A 23926-nucleotide genomic window follows, 5' to 3' on the forward strand; every position below is an offset into this window, starting at 1 on the left:
GGAATTTAAGAAATTGTCAACATTTTATTAAGTCTATATTAATTTTATCACAATCGATTGAAATCAATTATTATCTTTTCGTTTCTTATATAAAAGTTTCTTGTCTAAAAAAATTGTGAATTTTTGTTATAGCCGCGAACGTTTTAGGAGAAGTTAACAAAGGTATTTATGTGCTCTTCAGCGGACTGGATTTGGAACGATTAGTAGTATCCAGTGGACCCGTGGGGTAAGTTCTCAGGAAAGCAATGAATGATATAACATAAAATTGCACTTGATGTTCTATAGTTTTTCCACGTTGTATTTTGCGCGTTAACTCGTTGTGGTCACAGCTCCTAAAAATAACGTAGTGGTCACACGGGGTCCAATGGACCCCACAACAGTTGCCATTTGCGTTCTTTTGATGTATCGACTCAAACCTTGAACTGGAATTTAGTTTATGACTTCCTCTTTATAATCCAATAATTTAAAAAATTTTTTTATGTTGAAAAAATGCGAGAAAAAATTTTTTTTTCGAGAAATTTGACTTTTTTTACAAAAATATTCATCAAAATTTTTTGAGATAGAGTAAAAAAACTTCCTGCGTTTTACTCTCAAAATAGTACACTTTTAAGGAAAAAAAAAGCCTGGGGTCCACTGGACCCCATGTGACCACAACGGGTTAAAAGAGGTTGTATCAAGATTGTCAGATGCATCTTTTACGATCAATGAAATAAAAATTATATTTCTTGAAAATCCATTTTATTGCGTATTATATATATAAATTTTTACATTTTGACGTGTATTACAGTGCGACAGAAACTTCAATATTGAAAATTTATTTTCGTCAGATTATCGACAAATAAATGTTTAGGTTTTATTCACAAATGAGCGTGTCTATATTTCACTGTGTGCGATTTAAACGTAAATTTTAGAATTTTGCAAGCTTGTTGCGACATCGCCTTTGAGTACGCTCATTCGAGAAAACAATTCGGCCAATATCTCGCGCAATTCCAGTTAATACAGGTAACAAGACAGAAGACTCCAAGTCTCTGTTTGAAAAATTTTTACGATCTCCAATTGAGATGCCGTCCAATTCTAATTACGTTTCAGGGGAAGATAGCGGATATGTACACGGCTCTGAGCGCGAGCAGGAGCTACTTGTACTCTGTCGCGAGGTCCTGCGACGCCGGTCACATAAATCGCAAGGATTGTGCCGCAGTACTCGTCTTCTCCGCCGAGAACGCAATGAAAGCAGCGTTGGACGCAATACAGATACTTGGTAAATCTATTATCGACAATTAATAGTACAGTACTTGTAAATTATTTATAAAAGAACAGACGTAGAGGATATAAGGTCGAACTTATTGATGAAGAAATTTTTAGACGTTTTTAGCGATATTTATTTAAGGATAATCTCTCGACAGGTGGCAACGGGTACATCAATGATTACGCGACGGGAAGATTGCTGCGAGATGCGATCGGTGCGGGCAGCAATGAGATACGACGTATAGTCATCAGCCGAGCGATCACCGAAGAATATCTATAAAACAACGAGTTCTTCGTAGTATATATCATCCATTAATGCCCATAAGACAATTCTTTCCAATGGTAAAATAGACTCTGTTTATCTAATCGTGTGTTTTGGCCTGTATTACGAGCGGTATTCGAGTGTTAATAAAGAATTTACATTAACTTCTAATCCACTTTAATTCGTAACCAACGTTTCGACCTACTTGGTCTTCTTCAGGGCAATCAATGCTAACTCTATTACGCATTATAAGGCCAGCGTATATTAACAACAAATAAAAGTATCTTCGCTCGTCTGAAGCAAAAGCTAATCGTGTGTTTTGGCCTGTATTACGAGCGGTATTCGGGTGTTAAAAGAATTTACATATAGAATTCGGGTATAAAGAATTTACATCTGTTTATCTATCTCTCATTTCTATTAAAAATGAATTATTTATTTTTATTAGTAATTAGTTTATTATTTTTTTATATTGTTTTGAGTCTTTATTGCACTTGATAGGAGTAAGCGAGAGGTTTTATACATTAAATATGTTTTATACGCGAAAGGAACGCTGTTGTCTTTAGTTCCCACGAACTCCCGGAAGTACCAACTAATTCCGATGGTCCCTTCTTTTTCTCTCTCTTTTTTTGAGTTTGCCCTGCAATGCGTAATTAACCGGTGATTCATTATCGTCGACCGCCAATCCTAGGCACATCGCATATTGGCGATATGCGTTAATGATCGTATAAATTAAGGTAAAGTGAGTCACTAGAGCGATTGACTAACCTTTCGCGCTATAGGTTGCTAATTTAAGTCCTACACGCGTTCTCCTTCTCCCTCTCTCTCATTATTTCATTCTTTCTTTCTCCCGTCGCCGATTCTCTAGTCTCCGTTAATTACAGTGCAGCCAAGCTAATTGCATCGAATCGGCCTGCATAGGGGAGAAGTTCCTCGTTGCCCGTGAACGTCGCACGGCGAAAGAAGCGCGTGAGAAGAAGTGTGTCTCACAAGCGGAAGAAAAAAATACGCGACCGACCAGGTTTTCGTGAATCGAGGATGGCCCTCAAGTTCTCCATAGGCAACTTTTACGAGACCTATGTAAGTACGAAGGGCACGCGACCCAGTAGAAGTCCCTTCGATCTCTTTCCCGATTTATAGTCCGATCATCTGTCTGCCAGAACCAACCACCTCGATTTCCAATGGCAGGTTCCTCGATGAAGTCTGGAGTTTTTCGTTTTGCGGAAAATTCGATGATAGGCTTAACTTTGAAGCTACGTTGAAACAAACAGGTACAATCGGTTTATCTCGCGGTTAAATAAATGGCTTATTCGACAATGACAATTACAGGAAATATTTGATAATGGAAGTAGATTCGGAATGATTTCGACGATTCGAATTATGAAAAAATAAATTAGGTATCCGAATATTTTAAGACCTAACTTATACCTATTTTATTTTTTGTCGGCTGACGAAGACTCCGTGTAGTCGAAACGTTCTAATAGTTAAACGATAATTTATTTAATTTATAATTACTTTATCTGATCGTTTATTGTCCCACGTTTTTTCCGGTTGATCCAAATATCTATTTTTTTGTTAATCACGAGTAGATTGCAACTTCGTTTTTGTTTGACGTCGGAACAAATTAACAAATGAATAATTTCTTTTGAAACTCGATGTCAAATTTACGAATGAAGAAACTGCCGTTGAGATATTTGACACGATGAAGCGTATCTCGTAGCTTCCTCCGTAGATACTAAACCGTACATAAGCCCGCCCTACTTACAATAAATTGGTTATGAAACACGTTTCAAAATATTTCGAACTGAGTCAATAAAGTTGCGTTGTGCATGAGAGTTATACAATTTATAGAATTATGGAGTCCTACCCGCGCCTATCTTCTCCGATATTCATAGCGTTTTGTATCATACACATAAAAATCACATAAAATCCTGTTGCTTTAAATTGCAATAGCGTCCTACATCGTATACCACAAATAATTTCTGCAAATTATCGTGACAAATAATTTTGCGTAATGTATATCATTGAAGAATTCAAATTACATTCAATCCTATATATTCCCTCAATATCTGAAATTTTTTTTTAGAAAGGTAATATTTAAGAATATCAGATTCTTCAATGATATATATATATATATATATTACGGATTCATGTATCTTTTGATTTAAGTTTCAGCTTGTTATAGTTTTGCCGCGTTTCTATCAGATTGAATTAACTTATTGAATTAATTGTTTTAAGTAACTAGGTTTAAAAAGCTACCAAAAAAAAATTATAGTGTTAAGGGGGTCGTCTGGTCAAGAGGCTGTTTTTTTGGGGGGAATTTTTTGTAAGGAATCATAAGAATACACTTTTTTGAAACTTTTACATCATATTTATTGATATTTGAAGAGTATTTAGAAATTTTTCCAAGTTGATATATGGTCAAGAATCCACTGTAGAGCGCCCCGACGACAGCTGTGTAAAAAAACGGTACCCACGATTCCGGATCTCCAGTTCATCCTAAAAAAAAAAAAAAAAAAAATTCCTCTTAATCTGTGGATGTGTGGCTATCGTGTGAACTAGAACCAAATAAAAATATTGAAATTTCAATTTTTGCCAACGTTTTGAAAAAAGTTCATAATGAAACTTTTTTTCAAAACGTTGGCAAAAATTGAAATTTTAATATTTTTATTTGGTTCTAGTTCACACGATAGCCACACATCCACAGATTAAAAGGAATTTTTTTTTTTTTTTTTAGGATGAACTGGAGATCCGGAATCGTGGGTACCGATTTTTTTACACAGCTGTCGTCGGGGCGCTCTACAGCGGATTCTTGACCATATATCAACTTGGAAAAATTTCTAAATACTCTTCAAATATCAATAAATATGATGTAAAAGTTTCAAAAAAGTGTATTCTTATGATTCCTTGCAAAAAATTCCCCCAAAAAAACAGCCTCTTGACCAGACGACCCCCTTAAATCTTAAAAAACGGTATGGCAAAAGCCTGGCCAGAAATATTCCTTTCCAGCCACGCACTTTCAATTGCTGAAGCAACTGTAGTTGTTATTTTAATATTACAATTATCATATTTTTCTCTAGAGATCAACGAGACGAGCAGGCTGTGATCTGTTTGAAACCACATCAAAATTTAAATAACAAAAGATAAATTTTTTAGTCACAAAATTCTTGCCTTTAGCATTTGCATCTTCAAGGATCCTTCCGCGATTAGCTTTCCGCGGATATCCACGGTTCTGCATTTCTCCCTCAAGGCGAGAAAGACTGTAAAGTATTTATGCGTGCTCGCACGCACGTATATATACATAGCAAATGTCAGAGAAACGAGTGCGGGTTGGAACAATACGTTGGCGCAATACGCCAACTCGAAATGGGGCCAGAATAGCGATGAAAGAAACAGAGAGAGAGACTAGCGGCGGTAGTCTCCATTAGAGTTAGGCAACGGAGCTCTCTCTCTCTCTCTCTCTTCCTCTCCCTCTCTCGCTGTCTCTCTCTTTCTCGCTTTCGGCTCAGGGCTCTGTCAAAGTCGGCATATAGTCGGCAAGTGCTACAGCTGCAGCTGCTATCTCAGTAGTAAACCAGAGAGCGACCACACGATCCGGGAGACCCATCGCTCGCGTCTATTCGCGCGAGGTCTTCCCTTCTTCCGAGAGAATCGGTCCCTTTTTCCTCTTGTGAAACTTACTCTTTTTTTTATTTCTCTCCCATCGTTTCGCCCACCGTAGTGCATCTCGCAATTTGATCAGGTGCTTGTGTCGTGGCTGTTTTTGTTGTTGTGTTGTTGTTGGTGGTGGTGCTGACTGAACCGAGTCTGGAGCATGACGAGGAGGCACACGGTGATCGTGAAACTCAGGAGATCCAGCACCGGCAGGCCATGGGGCATAAGAATCGCCGGAGGCGCCGATCTCGGCACGCCGATCGTTGTCACCCGCGTGAGTCTGCTTCTTCTTCTTCTTCTTCTTCTTCTCGTCTTAATTCCCGTCCGATCTTCTCACGTCTTCAGTTGATTTCCGAATTAAATTATTAGTTAGGATTTGCGATCTTCGAAGTGGGTTCTGTTGAATTCAAATTTGTTCTGGAGTTTTTGGTGGTCTTTAAAAAAAGAATTGATGAGATAATGACATAAACGAAATATGATAAGTACTAAAGATAATTAAAAAAAAAAGAAATAATTAGTTTTTTTAATGTTTTAAATAGATGCAAATTTTTCAATTTGGAAGCAAGTTATATTAATCAAGTTGAAAGTGTTAATCAACTAACTATAACATTTGAGGAATTATAAATTATATGTAAAAAGTTATTATAATTTTATAGAATTATAATTTGTTTATTATAATTTTATAATAGTAATATTATTATTATAATTTTACTTGTCACAGTTTAAAAAATACTTTAATAATACAAAGTTCTAAGTCAGGTTTGTGTTTATAAGCATCATAGTGTAAAGCCAGTAACCATCGAGTCCTCGAACGTGTGCCTCGAGAAGAAAGTATGCAAGTCCCTTTCTTTGTCGCATTTGAGGGCAACGGGTCGTCTTATCTCCGGGCAATGATTTTTATCCGGGCGCGGAGCAAGTCGTTTCTCTCATTAGGGAGGCTTCGTTACGGTGTCTGCTTACTTGGCTTCGATGCGATTTCGCGTTGGCGAACGCCGCGGCAGAACAATAGAGGTGGACGTAACGTAATCCCCGTGAACATTCGAAATGAAGAAGGCTGCCAAGGAATTCTCAAATCAACAATTCGATCTAGAACCCGTTGACATTGATACACGATACGACGCGTTACATTTCTGAGCCCGCGCCGAAATATGGTCCAACGAGATAACCGAAGAAGCGTCTTCTCACTAATATCGCTCAAACGAAGAGCGTAGAACTCGTATTGTCTAAAAAATTTTCTTAATATTCTCTAATTACGTCTTAATCTCGTCTCTGTTTTTATCTTGCACGAAGAATAAGTTAATAGATAATTCGAATTTAATATTATTTAATACAATCTACGTGTGTGTGTGTGTGTGTGTGTGTGTGTGTGTGTTTGCCCCTCCCTCATTTCATCTTATTCTACATTCCAGCAGTCTTTCTTTTTTCCAGTTTCATCCATGTTTTTCTCTGATATACTTGTATATTAATTTTTGTAAGTCTTTGAAAACATTCACTGTTAAATTGTATTGGTGAAAACTAAAATTATAATGTAATTTTATTTAAACCAAATACGAGACTTTACCTTGTCAGTAAATAACTAACAATAATGACTTTTTATTCGACCCAACTGTCATCTTTATTAAATATAGTTGTCACGACTTTTTTGACCACTGATTTTGGTCTTTTTTGATTTGGTCCAAGTGTAAATCTATGAATCACAAATTCAATAATTAAAAAACATGTAAATTGTAATTTACATTACTCCCACTGACAAAGAAATCCTACGATATAATGCAATAAAAATTTTAATAAACAATATCTAAGTCATGAAATCAGTAAATATGATTTATAGATTTAAACTTAAAAAGAGCCAAAATCAAGGGTCGAAACGTCGTGACCATATTTAATAAAAGTGGATATAGTTGAATAAAAAATTATTATTGTAATTTTATATATTTTATTTATTATTACTTTTTAAAAGCTGCTTAAGGAATATCTTAATATCTTACACACACTTTCAGAAGAAATAAATAAACAATAAACTTTAAGAAGCAGATTTTCGTCGCGTGTTTTAGAGATTTGAGATATCCATTATTTCTGATTGTCTCTTGAGAACAATAATAATTAATAATGTTCAAAGATTAATGTAACAAGAAATAATTATCGCTAACAGCGCCGGATCGATGCTCTGTTTGCAGTCGGAGAACGAGGCGCTCCAGAGGGGTGACATGATCAAGAAGATCGACGATTACGACGCGCGCGACGTGAGGCATGTAGACGCGCAGAATCTCCTCCAAAACTCCGAAACCATAAAGCTAGTCGTCGAAAGGTCTGAGCCGTCGAGTGCCGCAAGAATATCATCACGTACATCAACCACCGACACTACCATCACCGCGTCACCATCACCACCCATGATTTTCAGGCCGATCGTTCGCAACGGGGCTGCGGCCACTAGTCTGTCAGAATGCAATACTATCTCTATTATTACTACGCGTTTGATGCCGTAAAAACTTTCACAACAATGACACCACGTTGCCGCTGCAATATCGCAACACGCCGCAATGATTAATTCGTCCCTTCGATTAATCAGTTTCTTTCTTCGCACAAAGCACGACTGACATTTCTGGCCGCTCTGCATTGAAACCTTTACCACTTACTTTCGCACCTGGGCGATCGTCTTTATCAGATAATAGACTTTTCTCGGATGTGCGAATCGGAATTTGAAATGCCGATTTTTCTCGAGTTAAAATTAAGAGAATCGTTTCTTGTGTTATTACTAATTCTATAAAATTAATGTATTCTACTTTAATGTTTATCTTGCAAGATCGGAGTTTGAGTCTCTTTCTTCTTCACAAAATCACTGTCTGCCGTCTGTTTTTAAAGGCGATCGTCTTGAAACCGCCACAAAGCTGCTTGCGTTCTACCGCTATGTTGCGACACGATTGCGCGACCTGCCGTATTTTATTAATGTTTCTTGCAATTCTATCACGCAGGTACAAACAACCAAAAGAACATCCGCAAGAATTACCGAAGAGTCCAGTGCCGCCGCCCTCGGTTGAGGAGTACAGGTCAACGCCAACTCCGGAATACGGTCTTCGCAGGACGATCGTTTTGCCGCACGAACACCTCGACGAGATCCGCGAGGAAAGGGTTCACCTGTCGCAGGTATTTTATGCATTTTTATACATCGTTTTTTTGCAAACCGTTGTTTTCGTCTAAGAAAAGGGACTTATAAATAAATAATAAATAAAAGGACTGAATAATTAGAAATAATTAAACTATAATGTGCTAGAAACGAGAGAGAAATAAATTACATCCAAATTCTCAATTTGATCGTACAAGAAATTTCTGTGTAGAGTAAACAGAAATAAATGTTCATTGAATCGACGTTTTGTACGCGTTTTGAATAAAATCATGATTATATTAAAAGCCAATCGGAGAGCTTTGCTTAAGTATTGTTGGATTTGTTTAGATTCAGCGATAAACCTGGTGTATCAATGACGTGTCTTAAGAGCAATTCTAAGGGATCGGGAACGGAAATGCATTTAGTCTTTGAAACATGTTGAAAATTGATTTTCCGCGCATGTGTCGACAATACAAATCCGCTGGTTCGTTGATCCGCGCGAAGGAACAGTCGACTTTGTTACATCGTATAAATCAAAGTCCGACGGTATTTGTTTCTTTCCAGGACTGAAATAGTCTGCTTAGTAGAACGTCGTGGAAAAATATCTCAGGCCAATAGTTCTTAATGCAATTGAACCACGCATACAGAGAAATAATGACAAAACATATTATAAAAAGTACTTTAAAACATTCAAACATAATATTCAGAAAAGGAAAGTTTCGTCTAAGGTCTAAATTAAAAAACTTATTATTTAATCGCAATTAAGAACCGAAGAAAGAAAGAAACGTGCGTTATTATATATAGGATTATTGATATCAGCAGGCACCAGGGTTCGGCATGCAAAGAAATAATACAAGATGTACTATTTTAAAACATTCAAACATAATACTTAGAAAAGGAAAATTTCGTCTAAAGTCTAAATTAAGACTTATTATTTAATCGCAATTAAGAATTGAAGAAAGAGAGAAACGCGCGTTATCACACACGTTTATTGATATCAGCAGGCGCCAGAGTTTGGTCGACGACTGACAGTTACGTGCGAAATTATGCAAGCGAAAGCTAAAAGTAGATACAAAGTACCGAGTCGAGACCGTCTCGTCGTAATTAATTCTTGCCTGTCACTAGCGCCATAAGCGTCCTTTTTATTTATTTTTCCACGGATTCTCGGAGATTTTCTCTGTAGCGAGTGGTCGAAACACCGCGAACAATTGCATAAATAGGCAAGATTGCTTTTACACCTGCGACTATCTGCCTTCGCGTTTTCTCAAACAATAATTTGAAAAGCACGGAGAATGTCAGAAGAGCTTATAGCTCTACCGAGCTCATCTGAGGAAAAGAACGAAACGTTTGATTCGCTCGTAACGCGAAGCTCCGTTTGAGGAGCAAGATTTGGAAAAATAGATCAAAGCACATCGTAAAATAAGTATAGACCGTGTCAGAGGCACGCGAATCGCCGTAATAAGAGGCGGCCCGTACTCCGGTTTCTCAAGTCCGTATGGTCGTGGCGTCTGGCAAGCTCGAGCTAGTTCCGAAATACGCTTCTGCACTTTGAAATCCAATAACTCATTGCCGGATCACGGCTACGGGCGTGACAGGACATTTGTCGCGTTTAATCCTATCCTCCCACTCGTTTCGACACGAGCTTATTCAATGAGCTGACGAAATTCTGGCCCGCTGTTAGCGTTATCGCGGTAATCGATAACCGAATCGCGTAACGGCGCTCATAAAAATCTCGCAGGAAGAAAAAAAATCTCGTAAAATCGCGATTAAAGTTAATTCAAGTTCACATAAATGCATGATTAATTCAACTAACTTTTAGGGGCAGAGAACTGCGAGGGACGATAAGTTTTTGGAAGGATATCAACATTTTGCGATTTTAACGACGACGAGGAAATGATTTGCAAAATCGCGATTTCGCGTCCAGATGTCTCCCGTCGTTTAACGGAGCGCTTAACCGGTTTTGCGAGAACGATACCGACGAGACCGCGGAGAGAGAGGAAGAGAAACGCGTCATCGCGCTCATTACGACGACATCGCGTGTATCGCGATACCAGGGTGCATCGTGCATCGTCTAGCGGCTAGCGCGAAGCGAAGGCATCGCGGAGGTGCCTTTATTCGTGGGAAGTCCGAAGTGTGAATATATTTTTGTTGGCCCGCCACACGATGCCGGAAAGTCCGTCGCCACCAGTAGAGCCGGTTACCACACGCTATAAATATCGCTTTTGCATCGAAACCACCTCTGCCTGCCCCGATCCGATACGTCCCGCGGATCCAGGACGTCGCCGTTCACGCTTTCGCTTACCACATTCCCCGCACAACAGCGGATTTTATTTTTTTTTACGGCCCCCGAGAGATAAAGCATATAAAGAAACAAACCTCTCCTCAACGTATTAAAAGATGTTTAAAGTGAAAATAACTTACTCAAATTTCTTTTTAAAATGGCACAAGCTGGGATCAATTTTCTAACGATATTTGAGCTGAAAACAAAGTATATATATATTTTTTGAAAGATATTCCTAATGGCATTGGAATTTTTGAAAGATCGCTAATAGCGTCTTCGATCACGAAACAGAGTATTTGCAGATTTAATTTTTTTAATGGCCACGAGTGATAGAACGTGTAAAAAAGCAAACCTCTTGCGGACGTATTAAATTTAAATGTTTAATTAAAAATAACTTACTCGAATATTTTTTCTAAAATGGCACAAATGAGGATCAGTCTTCTAAGGATATTTAACCCTTATGTGCGCAGCTTTGCATATATTCAGCAATTTTTCGATGCTCTGTGTACTCTCCTTATGAAGTTCGAACTTACACCGCGCAGCTTTAATCATTTGATGTAAAGGTCCTTCTCTGATCTTTCTGGTCCTTCTTTCCCTTCTGAATGATAAGGGCCTTCTGTAAAAGGTTCAAATTAGTAAAGAAGAATTTTTAAAATATTTTTTAAGGATTTCTTAAACAGTTATTATATATTTATTTAAAAAATACTCAGAATGTTATACGAAAAATTGAGCATTTAAGTCCAAAAATATATATTTTTTTAATATAATTGGCTAATAGTATTGAACATCTTTGATTATGAAAAGGAATGTGCGATATCTAAAATACCTTGTACAGTGTTTAATTAATAGAGAGAGAAAGTGAAAGATTTATCGATATATCTGGCAATCGAAATTTACACTCTCGAGTGACTCCCTCGTTAATTTCATCGAATTGCCGTTGCCAAAGAAAACGTTCTCTCCGATTATTCTAACAACAAATCAACTTGTAGGAAATTTTAGAAGCTAAGAGCACGAAATAAGATTATAAAATATAAAAAAAAAAAGATTTAATCTTGACAGAAGAGAATACTAATAAAACTGTTCCAAACATTAGGATTACCAATTGGAGTTTCATTGAAGGATAATCAGCAAAAACACATCTTTGATCTAAAAGCCTGACATGTCTTTATTCATAAATGTATCTTTCCGATTTCTCAATCAGACGATAATCCGATTACAGTCGCCGCGTCTAAGATTAACGAGGAGTATTCGACTTGTGACGTTTTTCCGGTGTCAGAAGCTTTTACGTAAAGACGAGGGCTAGCGAGTTTCAAGAGAGCTCTCCGGAGAGAGATAGAGAGAGAGAGAGAGAGAGAGGAGCCGCGTGGAAAAGGCCAGAGTTAGTGCCGCCCGCGCTCGCGCCGAGCCAGTAGTGCTTAAGAGCGAATAATCCCGCGAGAGTCGCGAGCGAGGGACGACGCGCGAGGACGATTGCGAGAGCCGCGAAAGGGTTGCCGCGCGAAAAAGGGGTGACATAAAGTCGGTGGTTGCGAGGGAAGCTCTCTCTCCGCGAGACACCCCTCGACGGACGGAGACGAGAAGATGCCCGCTTACACGACCGTCTATCGTTACAACATCGAGCATCATCCGAAGGAGGAGGAGGCGGCTGCTTACTGGGTACGAAAGAGACGAGAAGTTTCGTCGGTTTCGTCGATTTAGATTGATTAAAGAAGAAAGAACCCCGTGTCCAATAAGGATGAAAACGCGACGCGAGTTTCTCCTGCTTTTGAATGTGTCTCTTCTTCGCGACCGAAATGCGGACCTCGCGCGCGCGAGTGATGTGGGCTACATCCGCTATATTGACGTAAAAGCATCACGGTGACGTCCGAAAAATAAAATTTTATTAACGTTGTTTTTATTTGTTCTTATTTTTATTCTTATTTTTCCATAAATTTTTCTGACCCAAGAGCATTTCTAGATCGAAAGTAACGCAAGTCACGTCGCATTTTAGAACGGAATCTGTATGCTTGCGACATTAAACTTGGCCCCTCTTAACAGAGATATTTCTCAGAATTTTTTAAAATTAACATTTAATCGCTCCAAGCATCTAATTGATTAAAAAATGATTTATAGATATTATAGATGAAACTATAATTTGCATACGTATACGGGGAGATTATTTATTCGATTATTTAATGAATAAGATTCAATAATTATGAATTAGAAATATACTTATACATAAGCAAATTTATTTATAATTTAATAATTACGTTATCTCCGACATTAGATGACTTTAAATTTCCTCCTATTGGAACGCTGAGTTACCTGCCAAAACGATCTCGCTCCGTTTTACAAAATTCCATTGTTTTTCATCTGGATGGCATTTATGCGTGGGTTTGTCCGCAACAAGAGAACAACCATAAAGCTCAGGCTTAACAATGTCACCCTAAAAATATCAAAACTGAATAACACAGGTTTTTAGCTCCACCGACGCGTCGTATCGATATCGAATAACGAAACACAAGCAATAGGATCGCCAGACGATCTAGATCTAAATTTCGCGTTGTTCAACCTTGACACGGTGCACAAATGTAAACGTCGGCAGGACAATTCTGCCATTCGGTGAGGAATTAGATCAATTTTACCTATCTCGTCTGTGAGAACTCCGAAGAAGGTACCGGCGATTTCGGGATCGATCGGAGCCACTAAGATGAAAGGCTGTTCGGGCGTGAAACGCAATGTGCATTAATAACGCGCTATGCAATAAAACGCGCGTAGGCATCGCCTTTGCGGATGCCGTTCATCGGTATCGCGTTCTATTTTCGTGAACGGGATCTGGGTTACTCACGAACACGCGAGAGAAGCCGTCATACAAAGACACACCCACGGTCCTCCGAACTTATCTTTCGACCGAAAAATCGAGAAATTTTTTAAAAACCGACGTTTATAATGCGACGATTAATTAACAGTTGATTGGCGCGTGCAGAAATTAACAATGATTTTTAAAATTTTGTTTACTGAACAACATTTGGATGGAAACACGTGATTATTTTCGGACACACAAAAAACGATAATTCATATAAAATATTTTGTATCGTGATATAAAAATATATTTCTAATGTTTATTATTCTTCTCTTGTTAGAAATATGGAGTTTTAATTAAACCGTTAAAAAAACTTCAAATATTCAATTGAAAAATATATGAATCTAGAATTAATGTCTTTGTATATTAACTATATCTAATTACACTATTAATCAATTTATTTATTCTTAATTTGACGGTACCTTTTTTCAAGTCAGAAATCAGAAAGCGATGTAATTATAGACGATTTTGACAGTTAGTAAAATTTTTGCATTAGAAATGGAGCAAATCGGAATTTATTCTTTACGAAATAAATTCGATTATTATCGTAATTATAATTTCGTATCTTTCAGCGTGCGTTAATGAAGTTGAAACATCTGTTCGTTAGCGTGCCTCTTGCCAACGTGCTTCAATAAGTTTCCAAAGAGTTCAAGTTTCACCTCGACGCCAAGCAATAAACACTCTGCGAAACAGCTGTTTTGCTCCGTCTGAATTTAGTTCGAGAGACCTTTTACAAAACGACGCACGCGAGCGTGCGCATCACGCTCGCGCAAATCCTCTAAAAAAAGAAAAAGATATCATAGGCCCGCGAGCAAAAATTTCGCTATGAGAGCGACGAGATTAATTGAATCAATCAACCGAACGTGATTCTGAAATAATCACTACTCCAGTTACTTTGGGAGACAACAACCAATCCCCTTCCTCCAAATATTAAGCATTGTACAAATAAAAAAACTATTATTTTATTCTTTAATGAAATAAAATTTAAAGAAATAAAATTCAAATTCAAGGAAATAACATTTAAATTAAATAATAATTTCTTGTGTTTAACTAATTGATGATCTGAAATCTTTAAAAAAGTTTAAAAATCGTAACATGATAAAATTTTTCTATAATGTTATTGGAAAGAATCGGTCGCATTAAGATTTATTCTAAATATTTCTATAAAGCATTTCATAATACATCGAGATATTCGCCATCGAGAACGTCACGGAAGTGGGACGCCCTTTGGGCCTCGCAATCCGACCTATTCCCTTCTCAGTCATCGTGCGACCTTGCCAACGTTTCAACGGGAGACATTTCCCGTCCAAGAACGAATGGGCGGAACGCTTCCTGGTGAAAAAGTCACGGACGGAAAGAAGCGGACGAGAGGCGCGAGGGGACAGGCGCGGTTTTTGTGGCTCAGGGTGCGCGTTATTTTTGCCGGCCGGGGGCCTTCGTCTATTTCGAGAGAGTCACTCGCCGGCTCACCCTCCAACATAATAGGACGTTTCTGACCCATTTATAATGGAATCATCGTAATCGCATGATTTCATGCCGCGAGCGAGAGATTTCGCGACGCGAACCTCGCGCGCGAACTTGCCGCGACCGCGACCGCGATTCTAAAATTGTGAAACATCGCAGCGTGCACGTTCCACAGCTAATGCCGATGAACAATGAGTGCATGATTCAACCCTTTTCCCCCTCCCCCTGAGTGGAACAAAAATCGAATTTTACGAATTATACGAGAAATTTTGTATTTTTATATATATTTGAATATATTTTATTATTCAACTTATTAAATGCCGAAATATCTGTTAATCTTTTTTATTATATTCAATTCAAAGCAATACAGAGTGACCAGACGTTGCTTTCAATTGGTCACTATAATAATAATCATATTTTTTATAATTATATTTCGTATCTTATTCTATTTTTATATTCTCGGGAAGGAAATTGATTTAAGAAGGTGTAAAAGAGTGTCGCAGATAACTGAGGAAATTGCTTAAAACTAGATTAAGATACGTAAAGTCAGTCTGGTATTTTTCCATTGTGCTCTGTAAACTCGAGATGCACTGCAAATTCAAGTGTGTTATTTTAACTGAAGTTTTTCTTACACATTTCTTGCAGTTTTAAACCACGTCATTAACACGATTGAACATATTAACTTTTAATTTAATACTATTAATTACGTTAAATGACGTAGTTTAACACGCAAGAAACATGTAAAAAGAGTTTCAGTCAAATGCGCCATTTTTAAACATTTATGCGTGTAAAAATAACACTTGGATTTGCAGTGTAATAACTTCAAGACAAATAAAAAAGTTGCAGATGAATCGCTTGTAAATCTCAAGCTACGCTTTCAAAAGCGATTACCTCGACGTGACTTTTACATAGGAAGTAAAATGAGAAACTGCTTTCCTCGAGAAAATATCACGGAAAGCTTTATTTACGGCTCTTCAAAGGTCGCGATAATCATATGCCTGGCGTTTCTAACATTTTCGCTCCAGCTTGCGATTTCGTGAGAATATATATACGCGAAGACGCGCGGAATATTACGGGCACGGGAAATTCGTTTGAGATCTCGCGTTTGTTTTCACGAATGTTTCGGCAACTCGGACTGTAAACATAGTAGATCCGCGTGGCGAATCGGCGTACGTATACGATGCACCTGCAGATTCGCGTAATTTCGTAATGTCGCGCAAAAGCGACGACACGTGACGGAACGATCCGTAACTTGGCAAGCCGAACTCGTTCGCGATGCCACGAGGAACCATCCGTCGATTTTATGTAATTTTCTCTCATTGTGAGCCAGCTACGCGAAATCTTTGCTTCTTTAGAGACGCGGTTTGTCATCGTCGGACGATATCATTTCCGGTTCGCCAGCGTCTGAATATTAGATAGAAATCAGTCTCTGCTAGTGTTGCTGCTAATTAAAAATTATCTACATGTTATAGAAACAGAATAATGAAGAATTACCATTTAAAGAGAAAAACACTGTTAGTTTAACAATAAAATAGAAACATTTTGAAACGAAATTAGAAGTATTTGCGAAGGAAAATATTTTATCTGTCACGAATATGACTAATGGAGTTATTTGGACGTTAATTATTTTATAATATCTCTTAAATGTATTTTAAAGAGATATAAAATCGCGACAAGTATATTCTGTTGTGACTCGGTATTTTTTTAACTCGCACTTCACCTCGTTAACGTTACGAAATGGGATCACTGTCAAATTAGGCTGCGATATCATCATCATCATCATCGATTTATTCTTGTCGTTGCTCGGAATTATGGCGGCGTAAGAAGCGTCGGGAATTAACGAGCCACCTTTCAATCGCCATGGCCTCTATTGCGGTTTATTTTAGATCTCGTTAGTTAATTGGCACCGCTTCGACAGGATATTTGTTTCATCTGCCCCATTAACTGCCATTACTCGCATAGTTACCGTGTCATATTATCGTTAATGTCAATTTACACGAGATATGAATTCAATAATGTAGTATACAACAAGATAAATGTCATACATTAATAAAATGTGTATAAAATATAATACAGAATAAAATAAAAAAGAATACTTAATAGAGCTATAATGGTGACCGTGTCTTTTAGCCCTACCGTACGACTCCTCTGGTCTTGCCAGGTGCCAAGGTCAAGAAGGATGCCCATCTCGGCGAATGCTATCTGCGACATCATCCGAATCCGTGGATCAGGGCGGCACCCCATCATTACGAGCCGGCTCATCCCGAAGTCGCTATGAAGCAAAAGGTAAACCGACGTTATAGACCTACATCCGATCCCCTCGGCGATGACGTACTCGCGAATAAGTCTTCCCACTTTCTTGAGAGACGTATACGCGTTTGTCAAATTAGCGTTTAAACTGTACATCTCATTTTCACGTCGTCTGAGCAGGTGGCGGAAACGGTACTTCAGCGTGTCGTGGGACCGAATGAAGTTCCAAAGGTTTGGATAACTTCCGTTGTTTACTTTCGTAAGCCGCTTCGAGAAACGATTCGCTTACGCTTTCTGGACGATCGATATATCCGCAAGAAACTTGAGTTTCGTTTGACGATCCCCGTTGTTACGATTTTTTACGCTAATAACTAATAATAACAATCAATTTTTATAATCACGCTGTTAACGCGATTATTACAGGATGTCTGCTGGACTCATCTGTAACTCGATAATCCGAAATAATATATACCGACGCATCGATTACATCGTGAATCGATACAACTCCCATTTGCGACTAAATCGCTGGAGTTAACTCAGTTGTGAATTATTTTAATAATTGAATCTAATTTAATTTACACGCAATGTGATATGAATAAAATTTTAACTCAATGACCAAAACGCGAATCTTATTTCGACTGACATTTATTTAAACGTATTGCTTAGATTATTGACTGCCACTAATAACGTGTTTCGAAAATTTTGAAGGTACAAGATAACGAAACTGCGGAATGGCGACGATTATGGAGCTATTGCGACATTATGACTGTCATTTTGTAACGGCGGTGCTTTGTAGAATAAGCATCGTGAGTCAAGACGGTGTTGGATGTTACCGTGAATTTCCGACATAACGGAAACTTGGCATTAGTCGAATGTTTGTCCTATCCACAGTGCCAACACACTAGAGTTATGTTTATTTTTTACAGCGCTATATTGTCATAACGTGTAATACCGTAGTCGCGAGTGACACGACTTGAGGACAGATTGCAACAATAATACGCAACATCTTTAGTGAACAATCACATTAATAATGCAGAGACTCCGCTTATATTGCATTAAAGTTTCACAACACTCAAGTGCCCTGTGGTACATCCAGCTCCATTTTTGAAACTTTTTGCGTCTTTTGAATAAAAGTCAAAATAAGAAGAGAGAAACGATTCTAAAATAATCTCTTTTGCGCTTCTGCTTACAAAACGATCGTTTTTAGTCATTTTATTTTCAAGCCACGATCGAGCTTCGAGTTTTGTGTTTTGTGCGATATAGTAACATCGCGAATTTTATGCGTTGTAAATCGCGATTGTAAACGTGAAATTTGATTTTTCTAGATTGTCCACAAGCAATTCAACTCGCCGATCGGACTCTATTCGGATCAGAACATCGCTGACACTATCAAGTGCCAAGCGTCTGCTATACCGTAAGTAGTCGATCACTACTCACACGATTGTCTACTAAGTTCTCTCTTAACTAGCCTTTAACCACACTTAAACCGAATTAAGCACATATACATATATAACGAATCGCTAATACGCCGTGATGCTTGCAGCAGTCACAGGTTAATAATTAATACAAAATTGGCTTCGCCGCTGAATGCTGCTCACGCTCTCACAAATCGCTGTCATGTAATAAAAATTGCTCGTGCAGAAAAATCTAATTTTCTACATTAATCGAAGTTAACAGGATATTAATTGGCACGGGGTTGAAGTACTATATCAATCGCAGTAGAAGACGAGTGAATTGAAGAAATCAACACGAATTTATTCTGGGAAATAAAATGAATTTTTATTAATTTCTATTAATCCTTATTTCATTTTTTATAGGCGTGTCTTTTAATAAAATATCCACGAAGCGTGATGATTCTCACGAAAATAATTTTCCGAGATCTTTTTTTTTTTTTAGAAAATAACGGAACGCGAACGAGAAAAAAAATTATCCCTTTTCGGAAGACGACGTTTCCACGAAGGCTGTAATTCGGGAAAAGAAATTACCAATTGGAGAAATAAATCGAGTTTACTTTGCTCGAAAGGGGCGCACGATCGTCGGTGGTCAATCGTTAAGTGAGAAGGAGACGTCGGCTCCTTCTCTCTTTTTCCTATACGGCTCTTTCGGATTTTCCTGATGATTGATTACTTACGTAGCGGTTTGTTTGTTTTCCAGCATTTTCATAGACTTTTCCTTCCTGAAACAGAAACAGGAAATACAGGAGCAAGCGAGAGTCTTGAAAGAGCAGGCCAAGGCCGCCTCGTCGAAGAACGTGTGGCCGCAATTCAATAGACCAAATTAAAAAAAAATTGTCGAGAGACGTTCGAGACGTTTTCCGATGCTTCTCGCACGTCGGATCTACGACGGCAGAGTTTGCCCGGTTTTCACGTGAATCATTGGACACGTTCCCTTGTTATTAAAGTATACAGTTATAAAGTATACAGCAAATTATGCATTCGTGATTGTTAGGCTTGGAAAAACGGATTTAGATTATTAACGGAATTTGTTATACAGTTTAATGAGAAAAGTTCATATATATTTTTAAAACAAATATGAAAATTGCGATTATCAAAATTATCAAGAAATAATTATCACAAGTCGATAGAAATATTTTGGGTATTCATTAAACTTATTGTACAATTTGATAATCCGTCACGTCATTAAAATCCTACATTTAAATTATTTCAAACGCCACAAGTCTTTTATTGGTTTCTATTAACATTTTAATTAAATACAATTCAACGTGGATAATTAAATTAATTTAGACGATTAGTTTAATTGCCGATGGAGTTTAACACAGAGAACGTGGTCACTGAATATGCGAATCCCTCGAAATGATTGTGCGAATATTATTTCGGGTTAGTTTGCCGTTCATATTACATAGTAGAAATCGTAGAACATGAATTATTAATTTACGAAATTGCAAATTTCGCGAGTCCGTGCAAAAAAAGCTTTTCCTTCAGCAGTAAATTCTTGCATGCAACAAAGTAGTGAATAATCAATAATGAATATAGTAGTTGAGAATATGTGAGAATATCTATACTAACTTCGTCGTTTCTTTAACGAGTGTTCGTATGCTTGTATCGTAGATATCGTGCACGAATAATTCGAGACGACTTTCGAAAATTGCGCCGTTGGAAATCTATTTTTGCGCCACATCTCTCGGAACGGCGGGTGCTGCAGAGAACTTGATAATGGAAATAAGAATAATCTGAAAATTACATTTGCAAGAATATAAATTAATAAGAAAAGAAAGCAAAAAAAAATTAGCAAGAAAATAAATTATAAATTAAAATAAATTAAAAGTATATTTTTTAGGACACCTTCCCTTCTCTTTCTTTTTTATTGCAATTAGTACATATAATTTGAGTTATTTATCCCCTTTTTTATGCCGGCGAAAAAATCATCGTGGGTCTAAAGAATTTTGGTGACGAGAAAGAAATGGATATACACATTTTATTACAAATTAAAAACCTTGGAAAGTGTTTTGTGAGTCTTCTCTTGGATCTCATGGTTTTAACGAGGGATTTTTTTACTCTTTTCCGAATCTTTTTTTTTCCGAGGATGAAAGGCGCAATTTTCGAAGTGTCCGACGAACGCGTTCTTCTTGATCGGGCATGCACGCAGGGTTTGCACGATGAAGGAATGACCGCTCTTTCTCGATTGAACTCGGCTGGAGGACGCGTCTGAAAGTCGCTCTCGAACAGACTAAAACAAACATAAGTAATTGTGCAAGCGCAATTGGCAAATTGTAACCCTCCCGGCCGCTGCTAACCGATCCGGAGAACACAAACAAAAAAAAAGAAAAGAGAAAGATAAAGTCGCAAGTGAGAGAGAAAGAACGAAAGAACGCAATTAAAAGTCGTCCCCTGTGTACACATGCGGTACGTGCAGCCTGAAGAAACCGGTGAAGTACGACCCCAGCAAGAGCGAGGCGTACAAAGCCCTGCAGGAGGAGGAACTCGGGGATCAGGTGCAGGAGGTCAGGCAGCCGGCTCGTACCGGTGTCTTTTCGCCGCAGAAATCGAACAGGGTATATGCAATTTCATTTTCAATTCTTTCGAGGCCTGGTCTCAATTTTTTTTTTGCCTCGCACTGTTAAATTCGGACAAATTAAACTCAATTTGAATCATTTTCAACTATTCCTATAGATCGCCATTGTTTCTACTCAATATGTCGTTAATTTTATTAAAACACTTTAAATTTATAGTGTCGAATTAAACTCAATTTGAGTAATTTTTAATCATTCTATTAGGTCACCGCACCTTCTACTGAATATGTTAATTTTAAGTTTATATATTTAGTTAATAACTAAAATAAAAAACAATGTTAATTTAACTAAACCAATGGAGTTAAAATACTATTTTGTGTTAAAACAATAAATTTCGACATTTATATGGTAGTTAAAAATAGTAAAATGTTATTTAAATCAAGGTATTAAATTAAATTTCATTTTTTAACATTTAACAGTGCGGTACAATAAACTCTTAACTCTCTTTTGACATTTAATGCGCACTAAGAGACTTCAACGATATGATTGTTTGTTGCATAGGTGTACCAGCCTCCGCCGAAGAGTCCCGCATACGTAAGTATCCGCATTTTTCTTCGATCAGAAAGATTCACGATCGATTTTACGGAGCGTACAGTAGAAAAAATTGCGCCGGGCTGAGACCACACGCGTCTTTTGCGAATGCATTTCTCGCTCGCATGTCGCCGCATGGGTTCTGCGCAAGAATTTCAGAGCTGTCGCAGCTCGCAGCTCGCAGCGTAGACTACTATATATTCTCGAAGCGAATTCGAAGCATCCTCTCACATCCTGCGCGAAATCGTTCGACTGCGTGCGTCGCACATCTCGCGGAACGTCACAGAGAAACTTAAGGTCATTGCACGTAACAAAGTTTTAGTCATAATCGTAAGGCCGTAAGAAAATAGACCAATCACACTCGATTATTCTTCTAGCTTAACGAGAATAATCGACTAAATGACTAAAACTTTGTTACGTGCAATGGTCTTTAGAATCGTTAAAGAAAAATTCCAAAGATTTTAACAAAAAAAACCTGTTTTAAAAAAAAATTTCTCTCGCCGCTGAAACTCGATAAGTCGATTTTCACAACGCTCACGTTTATTATTATTATTATCGCGTCACTTATTGTTCACCACTTATTTACCGGGAAGATTTATCGATCACTGGCCTGGCGCCGCGTACGCTATAAGTTACCCAACCGCAGCCGGACGATAAAACGGCACCGGATTATATAAGCGACTTGGCACGAGGCGCTACTTCTCTTGTACTTCTTTCTTTTTCGTCTACCGTAGCACCGTGCCAAGACGTCTCTCGGTAATAATCAGCCGCCGTATATCACCGATGGAATATCGCGCGGAGGACTCGACGCCTCTCCTTTATGGAAAAAAAGCTACCGTAGTTGCGAAAAAAGCACACAAAACTATAGCGAATACTGTAATATTTACTATAACTTCGTGTACTTTTTTCTTGCAACTTTCAGTTGTCTTTTTGTGGTATTTTTCCGTAAGGATCGATTTCTCCTCTAAATTTGCAAAAAGAAAGATTTCGCGTCGATTCGTTGGCTCATTTAACGACGATTACCTCGTAATTACATATTAATATATCTAACACATGCCATCGCCACTAACGTTAACAATTGTCGCGGTCGAAGACACCAATCTAATCTGCGGCATCTGTTTCAATTAAGGGTGGATCATTTAGACGTCCCTTCCCCCTCCCTTTCGTTAAGGATCTTATCAACGACTATTAAAATTTTCGCAGGAACTTGTACGTGCGTTTTCTGATACTTTTGCATTGCACACAAAAAATGCTTCCGCGTAGAGATAATTAATTCCTAGGGCAGACGTGTTGCACTACCGGCTGTTTTATTTCTCACGTAACGCGCGTTCCGTGCTGCGAATACATGCATGCCGCTTCACGAGATGGAAATTTACGCCTAAATCCAAATTAAAACGTAGCGTATTCATTTTGTGGAGAGAGCACCTTTGTAACCTGGAGAGCGTGGTGAGCGGCTGCGAGTAATCTAATTTTTCTAGATGAACGTGCTCGATGACGACGGCGAGAAGATCCATCAGAGCAACAGTTTCAAGAGGATCATGTACAGTGTGCTGGGGCAGACCGACTATTAAGCCGAGAACTGACGCTATAAATATATTACATCCGTTTATTTATGTTAAATAAATCTATATTTTATTTATTGTACTACGCAAAAATAAAACGAATGTCGAGCGTGTCGAGCTCAGGCGATCGAATTATGTTCCTCTAAAGAAAAAGCGTGCTCTCGTCATAAACGCACACCCCAGCAAGCTAGGGTCTAGGAGCGCGAATTGACGAATTGTACTCGACATTCATTGCTTGCCCGATGAAACGCAGTGCCGTGTATCTCTCAAGCGTAGTAATAATAGTTACTTTTCAATACGCAGCGTTAGTACGTGGCTTGCAAGCATTGCGTATTCTACTCGAGATTAATACTTTTCGCTGGCCTGCACCAAGATAGCTTACTTTTCCCTCCCCCGTCTCTCCGTATCTCGATGTATCTATTTTTTGACGATCTATTTACACACTATACTATACTTTTAACATTACGCACAATGAAAAAATTAATTTTCACAAAATACGTTGAGTTTCTTTATCCCCCCCTCCCCTCTCAGATTTTTTGTTTAATTTGCGAAATCGATCTTTCCTGATGGCCTTAGTTAAGTATCAATGTGTCGCAAATTAAAGAAAAAGTCCTCAAATACGCAGACAATACAAAGGGAGTAATTTTTCAAGACTGATTTGTTTTTCAAGGAACTATTACGCAAACTATTACTAGTGCGAAGGGG

At 38.1% G+C, this 23926-nt stretch overlaps 2 protein-coding genes across 9 annotated transcripts; both read left to right on the plus strand.

The window, feature by feature from the left end:
• Window positions 1–132: 132 nt before the first annotated feature.
• LOC112460081 (isovaleryl-CoA dehydrogenase, mitochondrial-like) lies at window positions 133–3552 on the plus strand (the record flags this gene model as incomplete). The annotated part of the gene is made up of 3 exons (XM_025024551.1): window positions 133–226; window positions 912–1258; window positions 1404–3552. Coding segments are annotated over 3 exons (563 nt in total), but the record flags the coding sequence as incomplete, so codon positions are not given.
• A 1491-nt stretch (window positions 3553–5043) lies between these two features.
• On the plus strand, window positions 5044–23716 carry LOC112460077 (PDZ and LIM domain protein 3). Of its 8 annotated transcripts, XM_025024543.1 has the most exons (10): window positions 5063–5432; window positions 7336–7595; window positions 8131–8302; window positions 16979–17134; window positions 17279–17329; window positions 18424–18512; window positions 20972–21110; window positions 21630–21662; window positions 22789–22868; window positions 23138–23230. In XM_025024543.1, the coding sequence occupies exons 1-9, from the start codon at window positions 5319–5321 to the stop codon at window positions 22849–22851; spliced, it is 1077 nt and encodes a 358-aa protein (XP_024880311.1). In that variant the 5' UTR covers window positions 5063–5318; the 3' UTR covers window positions 22852–22868; window positions 23138–23230. The 8 variants fall into 8 exon arrangements, 7 of the variants coding, with proteins under 7 accessions (XP_024880315.1, XP_024880314.1, XP_024880316.1 ...); XM_025024542.1 differs by lacking the exon at window positions 22789–22868 and having other exon boundaries at window positions 5064–5432; window positions 23138–23716; XM_025024545.1 differs by lacking the exon at window positions 22789–22868 and having other exon boundaries at window positions 5065–5432; window positions 7336–7466; window positions 23138–23716.
• Window positions 23717–23926: the final 210 nt, after the last annotated feature.

This window comes from Temnothorax curvispinosus, unplaced genomic scaffold, assembly GCF_003070985.1.
Source record: "Temnothorax curvispinosus isolate PA1 unplaced genomic scaffold, ASM307098v1 QBEX01010307.1, whole genome shotgun sequence".
Lineage (NCBI taxonomy): Eukaryota > Metazoa > Arthropoda > Insecta > Hymenoptera > Formicidae > Temnothorax > Temnothorax curvispinosus.